Consider the following 17,807-nt stretch of genomic DNA (forward strand, 5'->3'; position numbering starts at 1 on the left):
CTGTGTCCAGTGTGGGCACATTGAGTGTGAGGCGCCCAGGATGTCAGGGCCTCTGGGGTCCTGGCTGAGGCTCTGGAGCCAGAGGGCTAGTCTCGGTGGCTGAGAATGCTAGTCGGGGAGCCCCCCAGGGGGCCCCCGGGGTGCTGGCCAACAGGGCAGAGCCCGCTGGTCTGGGACATGGAGGGCAGCCTGAGGCCACAGGTGGCTGAGTATGGGGTCTAGGCTCCGGAGCGTCCTGTGGGAGCCCTGACCTGTAGTTCTCTCCCTCAAGCCCAAGGCAAACCACTCCAGAGCCAAGCTGAGTAACCAATTTGCCCACAGGTGTCCCAGGTCACAAGGCCACTGGGTGGGGGAGGGGAGGGGCAATTTCCACAGCGACTCCACCCTCCCCTCATGCCATCTGCGGCCAGGCTGTCAGTCGGGTTCCCCTTTCATCTCCGTGAGGTGGAGAGGGCCCAGGAGAGGACTGCAGAGGGCCAAGGGCGGGCGGACTTTCCTGGCCCGTCGTGCGGGCTGTGGCCAAAGCACAGCCTGTGCCCCCTCCACTCCCCTGAGCCCCAGGATCTTGAGGTCCCGTGCCCCTACCCGCTGTGTGCGTGCAGGGCCGCAGGCGACAGGCAGCTCCACAAAGGGCCCTTTGTGTGTCCACTGCGCCTGGCGCCCCCGCCTCCGCCCCCTGGGCCTGGCCGTTGCTTGACCGCAGCGGGAGCAGGGTCGCGGCATCCGCGCCTTGGGGCTGCAGGGGGCGCCGAGGGGCGGGCTGGCCCAGAAAACAAATCCTGTGGTGTCGGGTTTCCTGCAACGAGAGCCGGTTCGGGTGGGGCTTGGAGGTCCGGGGCCACCGCGGGGACGCACGGGCGGGGGGCGGGGGGGGGGGGGATCCGGGGACAGCCCCCGCACAGGGACTCGGCCTTTGGCCCCGCCGCCCCCTGTCCTTTTCCCTGGGCTAGGCTTAGCAGGGGGCAGCCGCGATGGGGCGGGCCACCGCGCTGTCATCCGAGCCCGCCTTGCCGCCCCTGAAACCCGAGGCTTAGGCGCGGGTGTCGGTGTCGCTTACGCGGATGTCGATGGTTTCCAGATGCGGGAGGGGAAGGGCGGGGGCGTGACCCGGAACCCGGGGGTACCAAACACCCGGGGCTCCACTGCTCGGGTGGCTCCCGCAGTCCGTCCACGGGGTATGGAGGGGACAAGTTGGAGGAGGGGGGTGAGGGCTGGGGTGCTCGACACCTAGCGGAGGGAGAGCGGAGCAGGGGCGGGGCCACATCTGGCTTACAGGGCAGGCGAGGCGCTGCGGCCGGTCGTGGCGACGCAGGTGGAGCCCCCGTGGCATCTCCCCTTGCTGGGAGTGGGTCGGCGCGGGATTGGCTGGCCCTGGGTGATGTCAGGGCGACAGAGCTCATAGGCGCTCTTGGGCGCGGGCGGGCAAGGGCTGGGCTGTAACCCGAGAGGAAGGATCAGGTGGCGCAGGTGTCGGGTCCATGCCGCCCCCGCCGCCAGGTGCACAGCGGGGGCCACCGGCACTGGCGCAGGTAGGAGCAGCCCCGGGACCGCGAGGCTTAGAGCCTTGGGCAACCAGGAGCCTAACAGGACAAGGGCTCTGAGAGGGCTCCCTCGGGGTCGGGGTCCCTGAAAGAGAGGGTTCGGCGGAGCCTTGGGGGCGCGCGGGACGGCCGGGTAGCCAGGCGTGGGGTGAGGCAGAGGCCTTCGCGCTGGCTTAAACTGCGAGCTGCCCCTTCTCCGGCTCCCCCTGGCGACTGGGCTGGGTCAACCCGCCCCTGGTCCCGCCCCTTCTAGCCTCACTGGGGGCCCTTGTGGCCCTTGGCCTGCGCCCAGAACCCCTCCCTGGGGGGGGCGACCGAGCCTGCCCTTCCCCGGGACCCTCGCCCCATCCCCGCTCGGAGGACCGGAGGGCCTGGGAACCCGGCTGCCTGCACCCCTCGACGGCCGCTGGCCATGAGCCCCGGGAAAGTGAAGAGCTGGGGGGGGCGGGGCGTGGGAGGCCCCGGGGACCAGCGCCTGAAGCCCCTCCGCCGCTGTCTTCTTCCCGCAGCTGAGCTCCCGCGACGGCCACAACGGGCTGCGGAGGCAGGACTCCAGCCGCAAGCCCCGCGCTTTCAGCAAGCAGCCCAGCACGGGGGACTACTACCGCCAGCTGGGCCGCTGTCCCGGGGAGCCGCTGGCCACACGCCCGGGCATGGCGCACAGCGAGGAGGTGCGTGCCTGCCAGCCCGCGCCCGCCGGCCGCCCGGGACCCGGCCCGGCCGCCCGCTTCTCACTCGCCAGCCCCTCCGCTCCCCCGCAGGCGGCGCTGCTCCCCGGGAACCACGTGCATAACGGCTGCGCCGCGGACCCCAAGGCGTCCAGGGAGCTGCCCCCGCCGCCCCCGCCGCCGCCGCCGCCCCTGCCGGAGGCCCATAGCTCGCCGCCGCCGGCTCCACCCCTGCCCTTCGAGGGCGCTGGCCCTGGCTGCGGGCAGCGTCGCTCCTCCTCGTCCACTGGCAGTGAGTAGGGGCGGGTTGAGGGGTGGGGGGCGGTGCCAGCCCTGAAGGGGAGGGAAGCCTAGACATCGCTCGTTCCCCAGCTGCTGCTGCCCCCGCGGTGCTCCCTCTTTTCCGACTCGTTCTTCCTGCGGCAAGCCCCTACCCCAGTGAGGACCTAACCCTAAGAGGAGGCTCTGGGTTGCCTCAGTGTGATCTCAGCGCACCTCAGTGACCTCTCTGGGCCCACGTCCCATGCAGCAGGGAAGGCCTCCCAGCTCTGGCGGCTGGTGTTTCTAATGGGCTGGTGCTAACTGGGCAGCTCTAAGTAGAACTGGATTCAAAGAGGCAGGGGCCAACCTTCGTCCTGCCCCTTCTCTATCCTGAGCTTCTCTTCTGCTCCTCACCCCTATCTCTTGTTCCTCCAAGCTAGCTAGCTTTTCTCAGATGCTTCAGGGGCTCTTCCTGGCCAGATACCCCAGAGGCCCCAGGCCAGCTACCACCTGGCTATGGGGACGAGGCCAGTGACCCATCATGCTCTGCCCTTTCCCTCCTGATGACCCCCATGGGCATCCTTTTAAGGTCTAGGCTGGTGAACAAGATTCCTGGCTTCTCTTCTGTGAGGTGGGGCAGTCTCTCGCATGCCAGGGCTCCTGCAAGGCCCAGGAGGTGGTGCCTCGTGTGTGTGCGTGTGTGTGTGTGTGTGTGCGTGTGTGTGCACGCGCGCGCGCGCACACGCCTGCCTTCTTCACCCAGCCACTCAGTGCAGGGACCATGTTTAGTGACATCCAAAGCTTCATGTCCCTCACTAGGAGTGCAAGGGTATAACCGGGTCCAGGGTAGGGCCAGCCTGGGTTCCCTTCAGATCCCTATGGAGCCTCAGCCCCTGCTGACCAGGGCCCATCGTAGCCTGTCCACCACCAGCTGAGCCTCCAGAAAGGGCCCTAGCTCTGGGGTTAGCTTTTTCTTTCTGGAGCAAGGCTGATGCTAGGAACGGAAGAAAAATAGACTTTGGGCTTCTCCAGAAACCCCTTCTCAGCAGAGCCTGGGCTGGGTGCCCTATCCCAACCCAATGCCAAGTTTGAGGCCCTTGCTGGGGGAACCAGGGCCAGTGGCAGCCCTACCCAGTCCTCAGGGACAGCAGTAAAGCCCGGAACTGGGTGGACCACCCTTGTGGAGCCCCAGAGCAGCCTGAGCCAGGGTCAGATGAGCTGGAAAATTCCTCCTCTCCTGTCTCCCCTCCTCTGCATGTCTCCCTCCCCTCTTCCTGCCCTCCCTTCTCTATCCACCCCCCCCCACTGTCCTAGCCTCACCCCGGCCTCCTCCTTGTCCTAACTTTGCTGTCACTTCTCTCCTCTCAATCCCTAGAAGTGAGAGTCCTGAGACACAGGAAGAGTGAGTAGCTGCGTGCGGGGCTCCTGGCTGAGGTGCGGGGCGGGGAACAAGGCACGCTCAGGGGAAGCAAGGCCAAGGATCTGGGGCTTTAAAAAAAAAAAAAGGCGGGGGCAGGGCCAGGGGCCGGCAGGCCAGGGGTCCTCCACACTACAGGTGGGGCCACTGGCCCCACAGCTACCTTCCTACCTCCACCACACCCACACACATACCCACAAATTCTACCCATGGCTTTCAGTTTTTGCCCAAATAAATGAGCCTGTTGCCAGTGCCTGCCTGGCAGCCTTCCCTTTTACCCCTCCTGCTGCTCGCTCAGGGATCCCCAACCTGGGGAACCCAAGAGCTGTTGGCCTGTTTTGTTCCCCTCACCCAGCTCTCACCCCTCCCTGGGTCTCTAAAGACAGCCCTTCCCAAACCCCAGCCGCCTCCGTGGGCCTTGTCAGAAAATGCAAACTCTGTGCACCTGCCTATTTGCATGCTTTTCACCTGGCCCTTCTTCCTGGGCGATTTCACCCCGTATCCTTAGTAAAGGCTCCGCTTTCCTAGGTCCCCCAGAGCTGAGCAGCGCTTTGCTACACGACGGGCATGCAACCAGTGTGTCTGCGTCCATGTCTGTCTGTCTGTCTGTGTGGGAGGTGGGGAGGGGACTGGCTTGGTTCTGGTATCCAGGGTCCTGAACCCATATAGCCACGGAGGCCCCAGGCAACTCAGTCCAAGGGTCACTGAGCTTTGCTGATGCAGAGAGGGCTGGAGGGAGACTCCACCCTGGCTGGCAGAGCCAGGGAACCCAGGACAAAGGTCGGGTGGCTGGCCTTAGACAGGTAGTGTCTTAGAGCTGGTCAGTCAGTGTCCTGGGTGGAGACATTCGCTGGAGTCCCCAGGGCCGGCCCAAAAGCCAGCATGAACTCCCAGGGGCCTCCAGGCAGGGCCCCCATGCCCCGTGAGTAGGGCCGGGAAGATGGTGGGGCTCTGTGAGCTGTCAGCGGGGAGCCCGCCTCTGGGGTACCCAAGAGCCGCCCCCAGGGCCTGGGACTGGAGAGCTGTCATCTGGGGCCCGGCCCCTCCCGACTTGGGGAGGGGGAGGCAGAGGGGCAGGCTAGGGGCGGCGGGGATGCAGACCTCGCACCCCCCCACCCCCCCCCTCCCGGCTTGGCCAGCACCTCCTCTCCTGCCTCCGTGCAGGCACCAAGTCTTTCAACATGATGTCCCCGACGGGTGACAACTCGGAGCTACTGGCGGAGATCAAGGCCGGCAAGAGTCTGAAGCCGACGCCGCAGAGCAAGGGGCTGACCACGGTGTTCTCGGGCAGCGGGCAGCCGATCTCCCAGGTAGGCGGCTCGACAGGTACCCCGCCCCGCCCCCCCCCCCCCCCCCGTGCCTGCCGGTCACTCAGCCTCGCCGCTTCTCCCCGCAGCCCGAAGCGCCGCTGCCGCAGGCGTCGCCCGCGCTGTCCCGGGCCCGCAGCCCCACCCCGCCGGCCGTGGGGCCCCAGCCACTGCTCAACGGCAGCGTGGCGCCGGCGCCGCCCGCCACCCCGGCGCCAGGCGTGCAGCTCGACGTGGAGGCGCTCATCCCCACGCACGATGAGCAGGGCCGGCCCATCCCCGAGTGGAAGCGCCAGGTGATGGTGCGGAAGCTGCAGCTGAAGATGCAGGAGGAGGAGGAGCAGAGACGGAAGGTGGGTGGGGCGGGGCTTCTGCGCCCGGGCCCATCTCCCACATCGCCGCCGGCCTGCGGGGGCCTTTCCACCTCAGGCGGCTCCCTTTGTCCTTGAGGGGCGGGAAGCAGGGTTGGAGGACCTCCCCTGCCCTGGGGACTGTCCTTCCGTGAGACGGGCAAAGCTCATCAAACGCGAATGTGCTTCACGTCGCCCGGGATCTTGTAAAAATGCCGAATCTGATTCAGGAGCTGTGGGTGGGGCTGAGACTCTGCGTGTCTGGGAAGCTCCTGGTGAGACTGACCTGCTGGTCCAGGGACCGCCCTCTGCGTGGCCAACAGTCAGACTGCAGTCTGGGCTGCAGTGGGCTGCAGTCAGACTGGCCTGGGCCCTTTCCTGCACCGCCACTTTCCAGCCTTCGAGACCGAGCCTCATCCAGCCTCAGTTTTCTTATCTGTCAGATGATTGACCGTCTTTGGCTGGCAGGGTGGTTTGCCACTGACCGGCTTAGCACGTGTTTCCTGGGTGCTGTGTTCTGTGCGCTGTTGTAGCCTCTAGGGATTCGCGATGAATATCTCAAGGCCTTTTCAAAGGTGGCTTTGGGGAGTGGGGCGGGAGGGGGTCAACCAACAAGCAAACACAGCATCTTAGTAGAGAGATAAGTGCCCCCAAGAATACAAAACAAGGTAACATGAGAGCCTGAGTGAGCAGGGAAGCCAGGGACGGGGCTGTTAACAACACTGCCCTCACTGGGATGGGGCATGCAGGGGCATGCAGAGGCCTGGGGCTGCCCTGCACCCACCGTCCTATTTGGGGTGGGGCCAGTGTTATGAAGGAGGAAGTGAAGTCCAAGGTGGACTTGGAAGATGAGCAAGAGGTGGGCTGGGAACAGAGTGGGGCAAAGAGCAGGCTCAGTGACTGTCCTGTCAGTACAGGGGCGGAGCTGGAGAGATCAGTGGGGGCAGATCACCAAGTCCTGGCCTTGAAGAAAATGGACTTTCTCCTGCAGCAGTAGGGAGCCTGGGAGAGGGGTTAAGTGAGGGAATTAGCATCATCCTGTGTGTCTGTGAGGGAACGGATTGATTGTAGTGGGTCAAGATGAACCGGGAGGATGTGAGGACGCCCCCCCCCCCCAGCCCAGGCTGCAGAAGCCCAGCACTAAAGTGAGGAATGAATGAAACTCTCAGAAGTTCCTGGCACACCTAGCTCATAAAATTGATTATCATCCCTGGTGCCGGGGACAAGGGGTGAGAGCTGAGGCTTCAAGCTGGTTCAGCAGTAAAACACTGACAGCGTGCACAGGGAGGGCTCGGGCTGCGGGGACAGCTGACAAGAGGTCATCAGTATGCGCGAGGTCCCTCTGGGATGTGGCCTCCAAACAGCAGCCCTGAGATGGGGTGGGAAAGGGCAGCCTGGCGTCGCAGCTTCAACGCCTTTTGCATGTTCCTTCGGTGGTGTAATGAGCAACCAAGCCAGGTGTGGAGACTCCCTCTGCCCGCTCAGTCTCTGCAACAGCGCCCAACGACCCCGCCAGCGACCAAAGTGGACACTGCCCAGCGCCCGGAGTAGCGGCCTGGGCCGAAGTCTCGCCCCAGTGTAATCACCCGCCGGCCGGGCGTGGCCCATCCCTGCCAACAGAGCCCCGCGGAGCCATTACACCACCCAGGACATGCAAAGGGCGCCCCCCGGCGGCCGCTGCGGGAGCCGGGCCAGAGGGAGACGCGCCTCCCTCCCCTCTCTTGTCTTCCCCGCCTTAGCTGACGTCCGCCAGCTCATGCTGCTACCCCCGCGAGGGCTGGAGGTACTCCAGCGCGCACAACGCCATCCTCGGGCCCTTCGGCGAGCTCATGACCGAAGCCGACATCCTCCGCATCGAGCAGCAAATCGAGAACCTGCAGGTGTTGCACAAGGCGCAGAAGCTGGAGGCGCGCCTGGAGCAGCTGGAGCTGGAGTTGGAGCAGCTGCTGCCGATTTCGGCCGCCCTTTCCGCGCCGCGCTTCACCGTCGATCCGCGCCGCATGCAAGGCCGCGCAGCCAGTCTGCCTGCCTGGTGCAGCAAGATCTCCACGCTGCTCAAGAGCATGGCCACGCTGCTGGCCGCGCTGGGCGGCCGGCCCGCGCACCTGGCCGAGCTGCTGGCCGCCGACACCGGCCAGCCGCTGGCACCGCTGCCCGACGCGCCCTGGCGGCCGGGTCCGCTCTGCCTCGGCCGCTCGCACTCGCTCAGCTGGTGTCGCGAGGCCGTGGCGCGCGAGATCCTCGACTGCGGCGTCTCCGTGCAGCATCTCCGCGCCGTCTACGAGCTACGCGCCCAGGGCTCGGCGCCCGCGCGCGGCTCGCGCCGCAAGCTCTCGCTTCCCGCCGCCGCCTCGGGCCGAGAGCCCATCCTCGAGGAGGACTACGTGGCTGCCGGCGCCGGGGAGCCAAGCGCCCCGGTCACCAACGGCTTGCCGGCCCCCTGGGACTCCGTGGGCGCGCTGGGCCCGCCCGACGCGCCGGACCACCAGGCGGCGCTGCCCGAGCCCCAGCAGCTGGCGCGCCAGCCGTCGCTCTCCACCGAGCTGCGCGGCGTCCAGGACTACATAGATATGCGCAAGGAGCGCATCGTCTACCTCTTCCTGGAGCACTGGCGCAAGTGGACCTTCCGCGGCCCCCGGCGCCACGCCCAGGCGCGCCTGCGCAGACTGCTGCCCCGCGTGGTGGCCGCCGGCACGGGCCCGGGCCCCGAGGCCGCCGACGCTCTCCAGCCGCCGGCCGGCGACGGCCCGGATGCGCGGCTGCTGCGCCTGCTGAAGCAGCGGCAGGTGGTGGGCAAGCTGCTGGGCCACTGGCGGAGCCTGCTGCGGCAGGTGCCGGTACGCCCTTCGTGTGGCTCGGGCCTGGCTCACGGCCTGTACTGGCCCGAACACTTTCTGCCGCCCCTGGACGGCGGCGCGCCCCCGCGCTACGACAGCCTCACGCTCGACCTCTTCATGCTCGGCTACTTCCAGCTGCTGGAGATGGGCCTGAGCCGCGAGGAGCGCAAGTTCCGCCACCTGCTGTGCTACGAGATGTTCGACCGGCTGGGCAGCCACCCGTGGGAGCTCATCCGCCTCTTCCACCGCGTGGTGCTCGAGGAGGTGGAGGCTGGCCGACGAACCTGGAGCGACGGCTTCGAGGACCTCAGGCGCCAGTTCTTTGGAGACAGCCCGGAGGCTGAGCCAGCCGGGGAAGAAGAAGCGGAGAAGGAGCAAGAAGAGAAAAAAGAAGAGGAAGAGGAGGAGGGGGAGCCGGCAGAAAAGGTCCCTCCGGGTCAAACGGTGGACTGGCCAGAGGGGCAGCCCGAGGCCCCAGCTCCTGCGCCGCAGTCCCCCAGCCCCCCTCCGCCAGCCGCGCCTCCCCCGACGTGGGACCCTCCTGGTTCCGAAGCCCCTGTCGGAGACCCCCTGGAGCTGGTGTCTGAGATGGGCGAGTTCAGCAACGAGGACATCTGCCGCTACATCGACCGCAGCTTCTCCTTCTGGAAGGAGAAGGAGGCAGAGCTTTTTGACATCTGAGCAGCAGAAATCAGAGTTTCCCCCTCAAGCATCTTAACCCAGGCTTGGATGCCCGTCTGATGCCCTCTGGAGGCCAGAAGCCCACAGGAAAAACCCAGAAGCCAGCAGGGTGGCCTTGGAAAACCCGGAGTATCCAGGACCAGGCTGCCAGAGCCTTTGAAGCCCACTATGACCAGATGTGGGGCAGTGGCTGCAGTGGGCAGGGCACAGGGCAAACCAGGTGTTCCCCTCTGGGCCTACAGTCTCGCCCCGGCTCTGCATGGTAGGCAGGTAGAAGAAGCCGCCCCTCTGAGTGAGGGACCGTGGGTCCCCCCTGGGGCAGTGTGGCTCTCCTCTCTTTGGTTTTGCACTGGAATTCACAGCTACTTCTTTGAGGTCAAGGGAGCCACATGTGTAGTGTTCCGTGTGACGTGTTCTCCTGTGTAACATCCACGTAATAAAACTCTTTGCTGTAAGCTGCCTGTGTTGGATGCCCGCCTCCGCCCCTGCCAAGTCGATGCAGCCACACAGTTGTAGAGGTAGTGTCTACTCCACTTGGGAACAGGACGTGCATAGGCCAGAAGGTCCTTCGCAGTGGAGGCCAGCTTGAGCCCCTCCGAGCTGGCTGGATCTGTGGGGGCCCAAGTATGGGTCTGCCCAGAGAGTCGAGGTCAGGGCCCTGGAGCCATCCATCAGCCTGCCCTAGTGGGAAATCTCATTCTCTGCTCCTCTCCTGCACCTTAGCTCTCTCCTGTCTGGCACCACCTCTAGAACACAGGGGGCCTGAGTTATGAGGGGGTAGAGCACAGGAGGCCCCCTCTAAGGGGGTTGTGGCCAGGCACCTTCATCTATTTGCTCTGTAGAAGGACGTCTGTATCCCATTGTCCCTGACTAGTGCGGGTCCCCCGGGGTTGGGGGTGCACCTCCCCCAAACCCCACCTCCCAGCGCATGCTGGTCCTGAAGTTCTGTGCTTGTGTTTCAGGAGGAAGAGGAGGAGGCCCGGCTGGCCAGCATGCCTGCCTGGAGGCGAGACCTCCTGCGGAAGAAGCTAGAAGAGGAGAGGTGAGCCGGGGGACCGGAAGCTTCAGGGCCTGGTAGGGTGTCTTGATCATGCCCCTGAGGTGGTGGCACCAAATAATGCTGTCTCTTTTTCCTCTAGGGAGCAGAAGCGGTGAGTGTGGGCCGACCTGCTGCCCCTGCCTGGCTTAGGCACAGTCCTTTTGCCCCTTCTTCCAGCCCCATCTTGAGCACACCCCCTTGTCTGGTTTGTAGCACAGTCTCTCTGCTCCCACTAATGCCACCAGACTCTTCTCCCCCAGCAACTTAGCCCCTGCCCCAAAGTCTAGATCTTATGCTCTGATAACCTCGGCCTGGATTACCGAGCCCCTTGTCTCCCACTAACCTAGCCTTCAGTTATAACCAAACTTCAGTATCAATAACCTTGACCTCTGTCCCTCAAAGCGTGGTTTCTGCCCAGTAATCTAGCCCAGTGCTTACAGAAATATAACACGGGCCACTGTGTAAAGTTTTCTAGTAGGCACTTTGAAAAAATAAAAAGGTAAAGGTGAATTTAACATTTACATTTTACTTAGCCCAAAATATCCAAATATTATTTCAATACATAAGCAGTGTAAAAGTCATTAGCGAGATGTGTTACAGTCTTTTAAAAAGCAGTCTTCGTGATGCCGTGCGCATTTTACACGTATCCTGCATCTCAGTTCTGACACTTCAGATGCTTAGTAACCACCTGAGTTTAGTGGCTGCCTTGTCAGCAGCACAGCTCTAGCCCCTATTTTATTTATTTATTTTTTATTTTTTTTAACGTTTTTATTTATTTTTGAGACAGAGACAGAGCATGAACGGGGGAGGGTCAGAGAGAGAGGGAGACACAGAATCTGAAACAGGCTCCAGGCTCTGAGCTGTCAGCACAGAGCCCGACGCGGGGCTCGAACTCAGGGACCGCGAGATCATGACCTGAGCCGAAGTCGGACGCTTAACCGACTGAGCCACCCGGGCGCCCCTCTAGCCCCTATTTTATAATAACCATCCCTAATTAGCCACCACTGCCTCCCACTAATGTGGTCCCTCCTACTTGGGTCCTGCCCCCAGGACACTCCCCGATCACCCTCTGCCACACTCCTGACCCAGCACCCCTGTTTCCAGTAATACCCCAGCCAGAAATAACTCAGCCACAGCCTCTCCCTCACCCAGCTCCTATGTGACTCCAGTCTACCCCCAATCAGGCCCCTCCCTGTTCCCACCCTATCCTTGTGGCTCCTGACCCGACCCCAGTCCCCAGTCCCCCAGCCCTTCTGCCCCTAGAACCCATTGCCCTGGCCACCCAGCCCCTGCCCCCAGTAACGCCTTACTTGCCCCTTACGGTGCCTGGCCCACCGTCTCACGCTTGCCCGCGGCTCTGCCCCCCACCCCATGCCTAGCAAAGAGGAGGAGCGACAGAAGCAGGAGGAGTTGCGGCGAGAGAAAGAGCAGTCGGAGAAGCTGCGGACGCTGGGCTACGACGAGAGCAAGCTGGCGCCCTGGCAGCGACAGATCATCCTGAAGAAGGGGGACATCGCTAAGTACTAGGTGCCGCCCTCCTGCTCGCAGCCTCGTGAGCTCTGGGGGCCCCAGTCTCCGCCCCGGCCTGCCCGGCTCCGGCCGAAAGGGCTGGGAGCCGCGCTGCCTTTCCCCTCCCGCGCTGGAACCTCTCCCTGACCCCGCTCCGGCCCCCGCATGCCCAGCCCGGGGCGCCGCTGGAACGCGCCCGCCGCCGTCGCCCAGGAAAAGTGCCCAAGCAAGCTGTTGACGCAAAAAGATGCTGCTTCTTTGCATGCCTATTTACATATATTTGCATGTTCGGTGGAGGTCGCGCAGAGCGCTCCCCAGCCCCGTGGGTGGCGACCTTGTTTTCCTGCGGGGCGCGCGCCCGGCCGCAGCCCCCTCCCCCGCACCCCGGAACCCACGCGGCGGGCGCATCCTGGGCGGAGGCAGGCCCCGCGCTCGGGGGAAGGGGTTTTCCTCCCGTCGTGACCCAGATCTGCACCCGGCCCGCATTTCCCATCCCCGCCGAGGGTTTCCTCTCAGTCATTTGTTTACCAGAAACGATGAAACCGGCAACCTGCCCGTCGGGACCGAGTTGCCGCTCCGGGGGCCCAACCTCTGCCTCCCCCCTCCCCCTCCCCCTGGTGAAGTCCGCGCCCCCTCCCCCCGGGTCCCACGATTCCCAGACCCTTTCACGACGCTGGTGGCGTGAGTGCGAGGCAAGGGTCCCTGCGCTTGTGTCTCCACCTGCTTCCTCCCCGTCCCCGCACCCCCATTAAAGCTCTCTCAGCCGCCGCGGCTGACGTGCACTCTCTCGCGCTGTCGCCACGACTTCCTCTCTCCGTCGGGTAACTAGGCCGCGGCCGGGCGGGAGCGGGGCGCGGGGGCGGCCTGGGCGCCAGGGGCCACACTGGGTTCCACCGTGGGTCCCCGACCCTGGGGCGCTAGGACTTCCGCGCCTTTCGACGACGCCCCCCCAGGAAACGAAGCCGGGGCCACTTAACACCACAGCCCCTCGGAAGCACCAAGCAGTAGCTTTTCTTCACAGATTTAATACCCAGGCCTCGGCCAAAGTCGGGCCGAGACACTGCTGAGCCATCTCCTGCCCCCTCCCGATATCCGTCGATGCCGCTTGGCCTCAACCAGAACCCCAGGGGGCGCGCGGCAGGGAGGGCGGCTGGCGCTGCTACGCAGGGCCGTGCCAGGAGCTTAAGTGACATAAGATGTCTACACGCATAAGTAACCGTACTTAGGGCTTCTGCAAGGGCCGCCAGAGCCCAGAGGCGCCCGGTGTGGGCCCCCCCCCCCCCCGGCCCCCGCGTCACGGGCCGCGCTGCAGGCGGCTGCGCAGGTCCTCGGCGCAGCCGTCCAGCCCCATGCGCTCCAGCGCCGCGTAGACGGCGCCCAAGCCGGCGGGCTGTTGCTGACGCCAGCGCTTGAGCATCTCGTACTGCTGGTCGCGGAAGCGGCCGACCTCCACCTCCACGGCCTCGATCTCCGCTTCGCGCAGCCCCAGTGTGCGCACGAACTCCTTCCAGCGTCGCGCGGGCACCGCGTCCATCACGTCGTAGAGCTGCGGGCCCGGCTGGAGCGTGGCTGCCGCGGAGCCCGCAGGGGGCGCTGGCGAAGGCGTGGGCATGGACGGCGGCGGGTCTGGGGACGGGCCAGAGAGAGTCGGTGGGGAACAAGAACGGAGGCCAGAGGCGGGACCACGGGCAGAGCGGGGGACCAGGGGGGTGCACCCGTCCGCCTGGGACGGGAAGTGGGCAGGTGCCGCCTCAGGAAACCATTACTTCTCATCTCAGGCTCAGGAGAATGGGGTCAAGGCCAGTGAGGTCTCTTACCGAGGGCTCTGCTGCGCAGCTGGTCCCAGGACCACGTCACCTCCGCGCAGGGCGCCTCCTGGATCTGAGGGGAGCCAAGGGCCCAGCCATTGCCTACCAAATGCGTGGCACGGACCTTCTCGATACTGCTGGCTGGAGCTAGAAGGGTGCTGTCCCTAGGTGAGAGGTGGGTGGCCTGGAAGCCAAGAGAGGCCCCAGGTCAGCCTGGGGTCACCCCTTCCTGGGGTCTCTGGCCGGGAGTGGCCATTCCCTGGATCAGTCAGCAAACATTCTTCAAGGCTGCCTCCCGAAGTCCCCCCTCATCTCTCACTGGGTGGCCCAGAAGAACTATTTCCTCTGCCTGAAATAACCCTATCCTGGCTGCCCTCCCCTATGGCCCCAACCCTGCCGGAGGCCTCCCTATGGTGACACTCATCCCACTGAACTGTCTTCTGTTTACCTGTCTGGATCCCACCAGACTGAAAGCCACTTAGAGACAGGTGCCTTGCTACTCTCATTCACCAACTACTCAGGGAATTCACATGCGTTCATTAGGCCTACTCTGTGCCTGCCAGCCACCGTGGCCCGTGTGGGGGACCAAGAGTTATAATACAGCCCTGCCTCTCAGCTCCAGAAGGCTGAGGCCTGGGTTCTTGCTCACTCTCTTCCCTGAATATTACTAATATTCTTACCTGCAGGGGAGTCAGGGCCTCCAACCCAGCTTCATCTGCTGAGAGACAAGAGCATCTCATCAGCAACCAGGCAAGACTCCTAGACCTGGGTGCTGGTCCAGCTCCTCTTGGGTTCCTGTGCCACCCCTGCCCCCAGCACTCTCTCCCTCAGTTTCCCCCCTCTGCATCAGGGGTGAGTGGGCTCTGGGCTACCCATGCTGACCCGATGCCCCTAGAAATGTGCGTGCGAGTGCGTGCGTGTACTTACTAGGAACCGTGGGCTTGCAAGGCTGGCAGCGGTGGTATGTGTAGGTCAGGGTGGCACCGAGCAGGAGCGGGACCACCAGGCCAGCCAGGAGCACCTGCACCCAGAGCACTGAAAGAACAGCGGGTGAGTGGTGGATAGGAGCCACACCCCAGCCTCCCCAACCATCCCAATAATCCTGCCCAAATTCCCAGCACACCACCTACTCTGCCTCCAGCCACAGACAGTCACACAGGGCTCAGGACAGCTCCCGAGGGTGCTCCTGCAAGAAGAGGGGGTGGGGTGGGGTGGGGTGGGGGGCGTGAGGGAGTAGACACCAGGAGAGGTTACCCGTCCTCTCCATCCTGGAGGCCCTGCCCTCCCCAGGTCTCTTCCCTGGGCGCCACAGTACCCTGGAATGTTCCCAAAGGACTGCTGAAACTTCACTGGTGTCCCCAGAAACAAGAGCAGCAACCGCTATTTATGGAGCTTTTTCTAGACTAGATTGAGGGTTACTAGAATGTCAGCTCCATGAGGACCAGGATTTGCCTACATTGTTCCCTGTTGGATCCCCAGCACCTAGAACATCTCTGGAAAATAGTAGATGCTTAATAAACACTTGCAGAGCAAATGAATGGATAAAGTGCTTTACCCCTTAACCTGTGCCCCGGGGGTGGGGGGGCAGAACCTGCTAACATCGTCACATGGAGAAGCCACAGATCGGAGTGGTGACGTCACTTGCCCAAGATCTCCCAGAGAATGAGTGGCAGATCATAGTTTTGAAATTGTATCAACTTGACTCTCTATAAACGGCCAAATCCTATGCTTCCTTAACCTACAGCTGGAAAGATTACTAAAGGACACCACCCCTTATTTATCTGGCATAAGGTGAATGCAGATTTCCCTTCAGTATCCAATGTCTGCCTGAAATGGCACCCACCCGCCACGGGACCGAGCTCCCTCCACCTTCCCGGGATCCCCACTCTGCTCCCAGAACCCCCTCCCTGTCCCAGGGCAGCCAGGACATTACGTGGGGCAGGACACACAGCTGTTGCCATATTCATAGAAGCCAGGCAGGCAGGTCCCACAGTCGGTGTCTCTGACGGAACCTGCAGTCCAGGAGATGGCTTGTGTGTCAGGAAGGGAGAGCGGGAGTTAGGGAGAGGGGGGGTGTGGAGGGGTAGACAGCCCAGAGCGGGAGTACTCACAGGGCACCCGTGTGTGGCGGTGCAGGGCCCTGCAGTCTGAGCACGGGTGGCAGCGGAAGGGGGAGCCGTCCCTGCAGGACTTGACCAAGCACTCGGGGAACCAGCCCGGGTCACAGCCACAGTGGGCATCTGCCACTGCTGAACAGTTCGTCAGGGCCACCTGGGAAACTGGCAAGAGTGTTCAGGGAGATGGGGAGAGTGGAGGCCATCAGGGCCGGAGACCCCCCGCGGGGACCCCGGGCAGATCCCCTGGAGAATGGAGATGGGGGCAGCCCAAGACGGGGCCACCCCCAAAGGGAGAGGAGCATGGAGATCGCCCCAGATCAGAGGTTGAGGCATATATGGAGATGGGAGGGTCAGCAGGAAGTGAGGGGGCAAGGGAATCCTAGGGTGGGATCGAGGGAGGAGGGGCCTGGGATGGGTGGACACAGGGCTGTCACACCAGAGGTTAAGCCCAAGCCAGCCACCTCCTTCAGAAACAGCCTGGCCATGGCCTGTCCTCAGGAGTCCCCCACTGAGCACTAGGCCCCTCACCCTCTACATCACAGGCCTGGCAGCGGGTACAGCGGGTCTCATGGTGGTTCTCCCGGGCCAGGAAAGTGCCGCGGGGGCACGGGAGGCAGGTAGAGGCACCGCAAGGCTTTGGGCAGGGGGCCTTCAGGTAGTGCCCTGTGGAAACCAGACCCAGGTCAGACAAAGGGGGCTCCCTCTTTCCCCTCCCTCCTCTCCTATCTCTGGCTCCCTACTTCCTCCCCACCCCTGCCCACCTCCCCTGTCTCCTGACCCCGCCTGAACCCCATCTCCCTCTGTCTGCCCTCACTTCCCCTCCACATCCCTCCCACCCCTTCGGCTGCTCACCGGCTGGACAGCCCTTGCAACAGAACAGACCGCTCCTCTTCTGGAAGTTGGAGGCACAGTCACACTTTGGACTGGGTGTGCCGCCCTGGCCCTGGGCGCCCAGCAGCGCAAGGAGCAGGACCTGGAAGACAGGTGGCTGTTGGTTGTGACGGGGCTGGCCATGCGGGCCCTCCCCGGCCTCCCCCCCTTCCGAGCCCCCCGCCGCGTTTGCCCTCAGAGAGGCCCTCTTCTCAGGTTCTTGGGCGGGAGGTGCCCCATGGATGTGGGGTAAGACGAGCTTCCCTCCCCCCCCGCGCACAGAGCAGGCTCCAGAGAGGCAGAGCGAGGTCTCCAGCCGGCTCCCCCCCACACGTTTCCCTCTGCCAGGGCACCAGGGCAGGCACCGGGGGGCCCCGTCCCCACTCCTGGTTTGTGTAAGGTGGAGGACCCGGATCCTTCTCGGCCTGGGGCCCCTAGACACTTCTGGCCCCCCGGAGCGGGGGTTTCCTCTCGGCGGGAGGGCCCCGCCCGGCAGAGGCTCTAACTAGCGGAGTCTCTAAGTGGAGAGGGGTTGGTGGTGGTGCTGGCACACTTCCCCGCGAAGTGGGGCCCCGTCGTTCTTAGCGCAGCGACCCAGGCCTGAGGTCAGGCTCCCGGCTGCCCGCCCCCCTCCACCGTGCTCCCACTCACCGCAGCCGCCGCTGCCGTGCAGCCCCCCAGCCGCAACCCCATGGCTCCTGGCGCCTGGCTGGGCCCTCGGATGACAGGCGTGCGCCAGCCCGGGGGCTTCCCCCGCTCCGCCCGCTCTGCCCCAAGCCAGCCCCGGGGGGGGGGGGGGGGGAGCCCGCCTCAGGGGTGGGGGCCAGGGCGGGGCCCCCAGCCCACGCGGCCTGCCCCTGCGCACCTGGGCTCACCTGAGGTGGCCTGGGGGCAGCAAGGCGTACACAGGACAGGGCAGCATCCGGGCCCCCCCTGCCTGGGTTCTGGCCCCGGCCCTGAGACTACAACTTCCAGGTGAAGTGACTTCCCTCCTTCGGGCCTCAGAGCCCTCCCTCAGCCATGAGAGGTTGGGCCACGGCGACAGCGACGCAGCCGGGAGACCCAGCCTCCCCGATACCGCCTGGGTGTGGGTACAGGGGCCCCGCCCCTGCAGGGGAGTCCCAGCGGGCATTCTCAGTAGAGCCTGAGACGCATCGCCCGCCCTGGCATAAGTTTACGGGGACCACCCAGGGCAGGGCCCGCGAGGCACCTCGTGGGAGGGAGAACTTCATGGGGGGCTCCTGGGTAGCCCTCGTGGCTGAGGCAGGGGATGGGGGGTGATCTTGGGGGTGCTGGTCTGGTCACCTCTGCCCTGTTAATTCACTAATGCTTCTCCACAGTCTCCTCCGGGGGTGCCCTACCACAGACAGAGGACGACAGGAGTGAGAGGCCCCTGCCCCCC

General features: G+C 64.4%; 2 protein-coding genes across 3 annotated transcripts in view; one reads left to right on the plus strand and one right to left on the minus strand.

Annotated features, from left to right (window-relative positions):
- ESPN (espin) overlaps positions 1 to 9,517 on the plus strand; it is a gene marked incomplete at its 5' end in the record, with an annotated part of 28,592 nt that extends 19,075 nt beyond the window's left edge. Inside the window, 6 exons of the mRNA XM_040471509.1 lie at positions 2,051 to 2,212; positions 2,303 to 2,501; positions 3,846 to 3,872; positions 5,052 to 5,197; positions 5,284 to 5,547; positions 7,284 to 9,517. Of these exons, the coding sequence (XP_040327443.1) occupies positions 2,051 to 2,212; positions 2,303 to 2,501; positions 3,846 to 3,872; positions 5,052 to 5,197; positions 5,284 to 5,547; positions 7,284 to 9,062 (2,577 nt within the window). The remainder of the gene's footprint in view (positions 1 to 2,050; positions 2,213 to 2,302; positions 2,502 to 3,845; positions 3,873 to 5,051; positions 5,198 to 5,283; positions 5,548 to 7,283) is intronic.
- Positions 9,518 to 12,615: 3,098 nt separating this feature from the next.
- TNFRSF25 (TNF receptor superfamily member 25) lies at positions 12,616 to 17,801 on the minus strand. 2 transcript variants are annotated; one of them, XM_040459823.1, is made up of 10 exons: positions 17,057 to 17,801; positions 16,388 to 16,508; positions 16,064 to 16,198; positions 15,530 to 15,697; positions 15,352 to 15,430; positions 14,549 to 14,604; positions 14,346 to 14,453; positions 14,099 to 14,133; positions 13,428 to 13,602; positions 12,616 to 13,236 (listed from the first exon to the last, which is right to left on the minus strand). In XM_040459823.1, the coding sequence occupies exons 1-10, from the start codon at positions 17,096 to 17,098 to the stop codon at positions 12,905 to 12,907; spliced, it is 1,251 nt and encodes a 416-aa protein (XP_040315757.1). In that variant the 5' UTR covers positions 17,099 to 17,801; the 3' UTR covers positions 12,616 to 12,904. The 2 variants fall into 2 exon arrangements, with proteins under 2 accessions (XP_040315757.1, XP_040315755.1); XM_040459821.1 differs by having other exon boundaries at positions 14,099 to 14,136.
- Positions 17,802 to 17,807: the final 6 nt, after the last annotated feature.

The sequence above is a fragment of the Herpailurus yagouaroundi genome, unplaced genomic scaffold, assembly GCF_014898765.1.
Source record: "Herpailurus yagouaroundi ecotype Mexico unplaced genomic scaffold, PumYag 77, whole genome shotgun sequence".
In the NCBI taxonomy this organism is placed as follows: domain Eukaryota; kingdom Metazoa; phylum Chordata; class Mammalia; order Carnivora; family Felidae; genus Herpailurus; species Herpailurus yagouaroundi.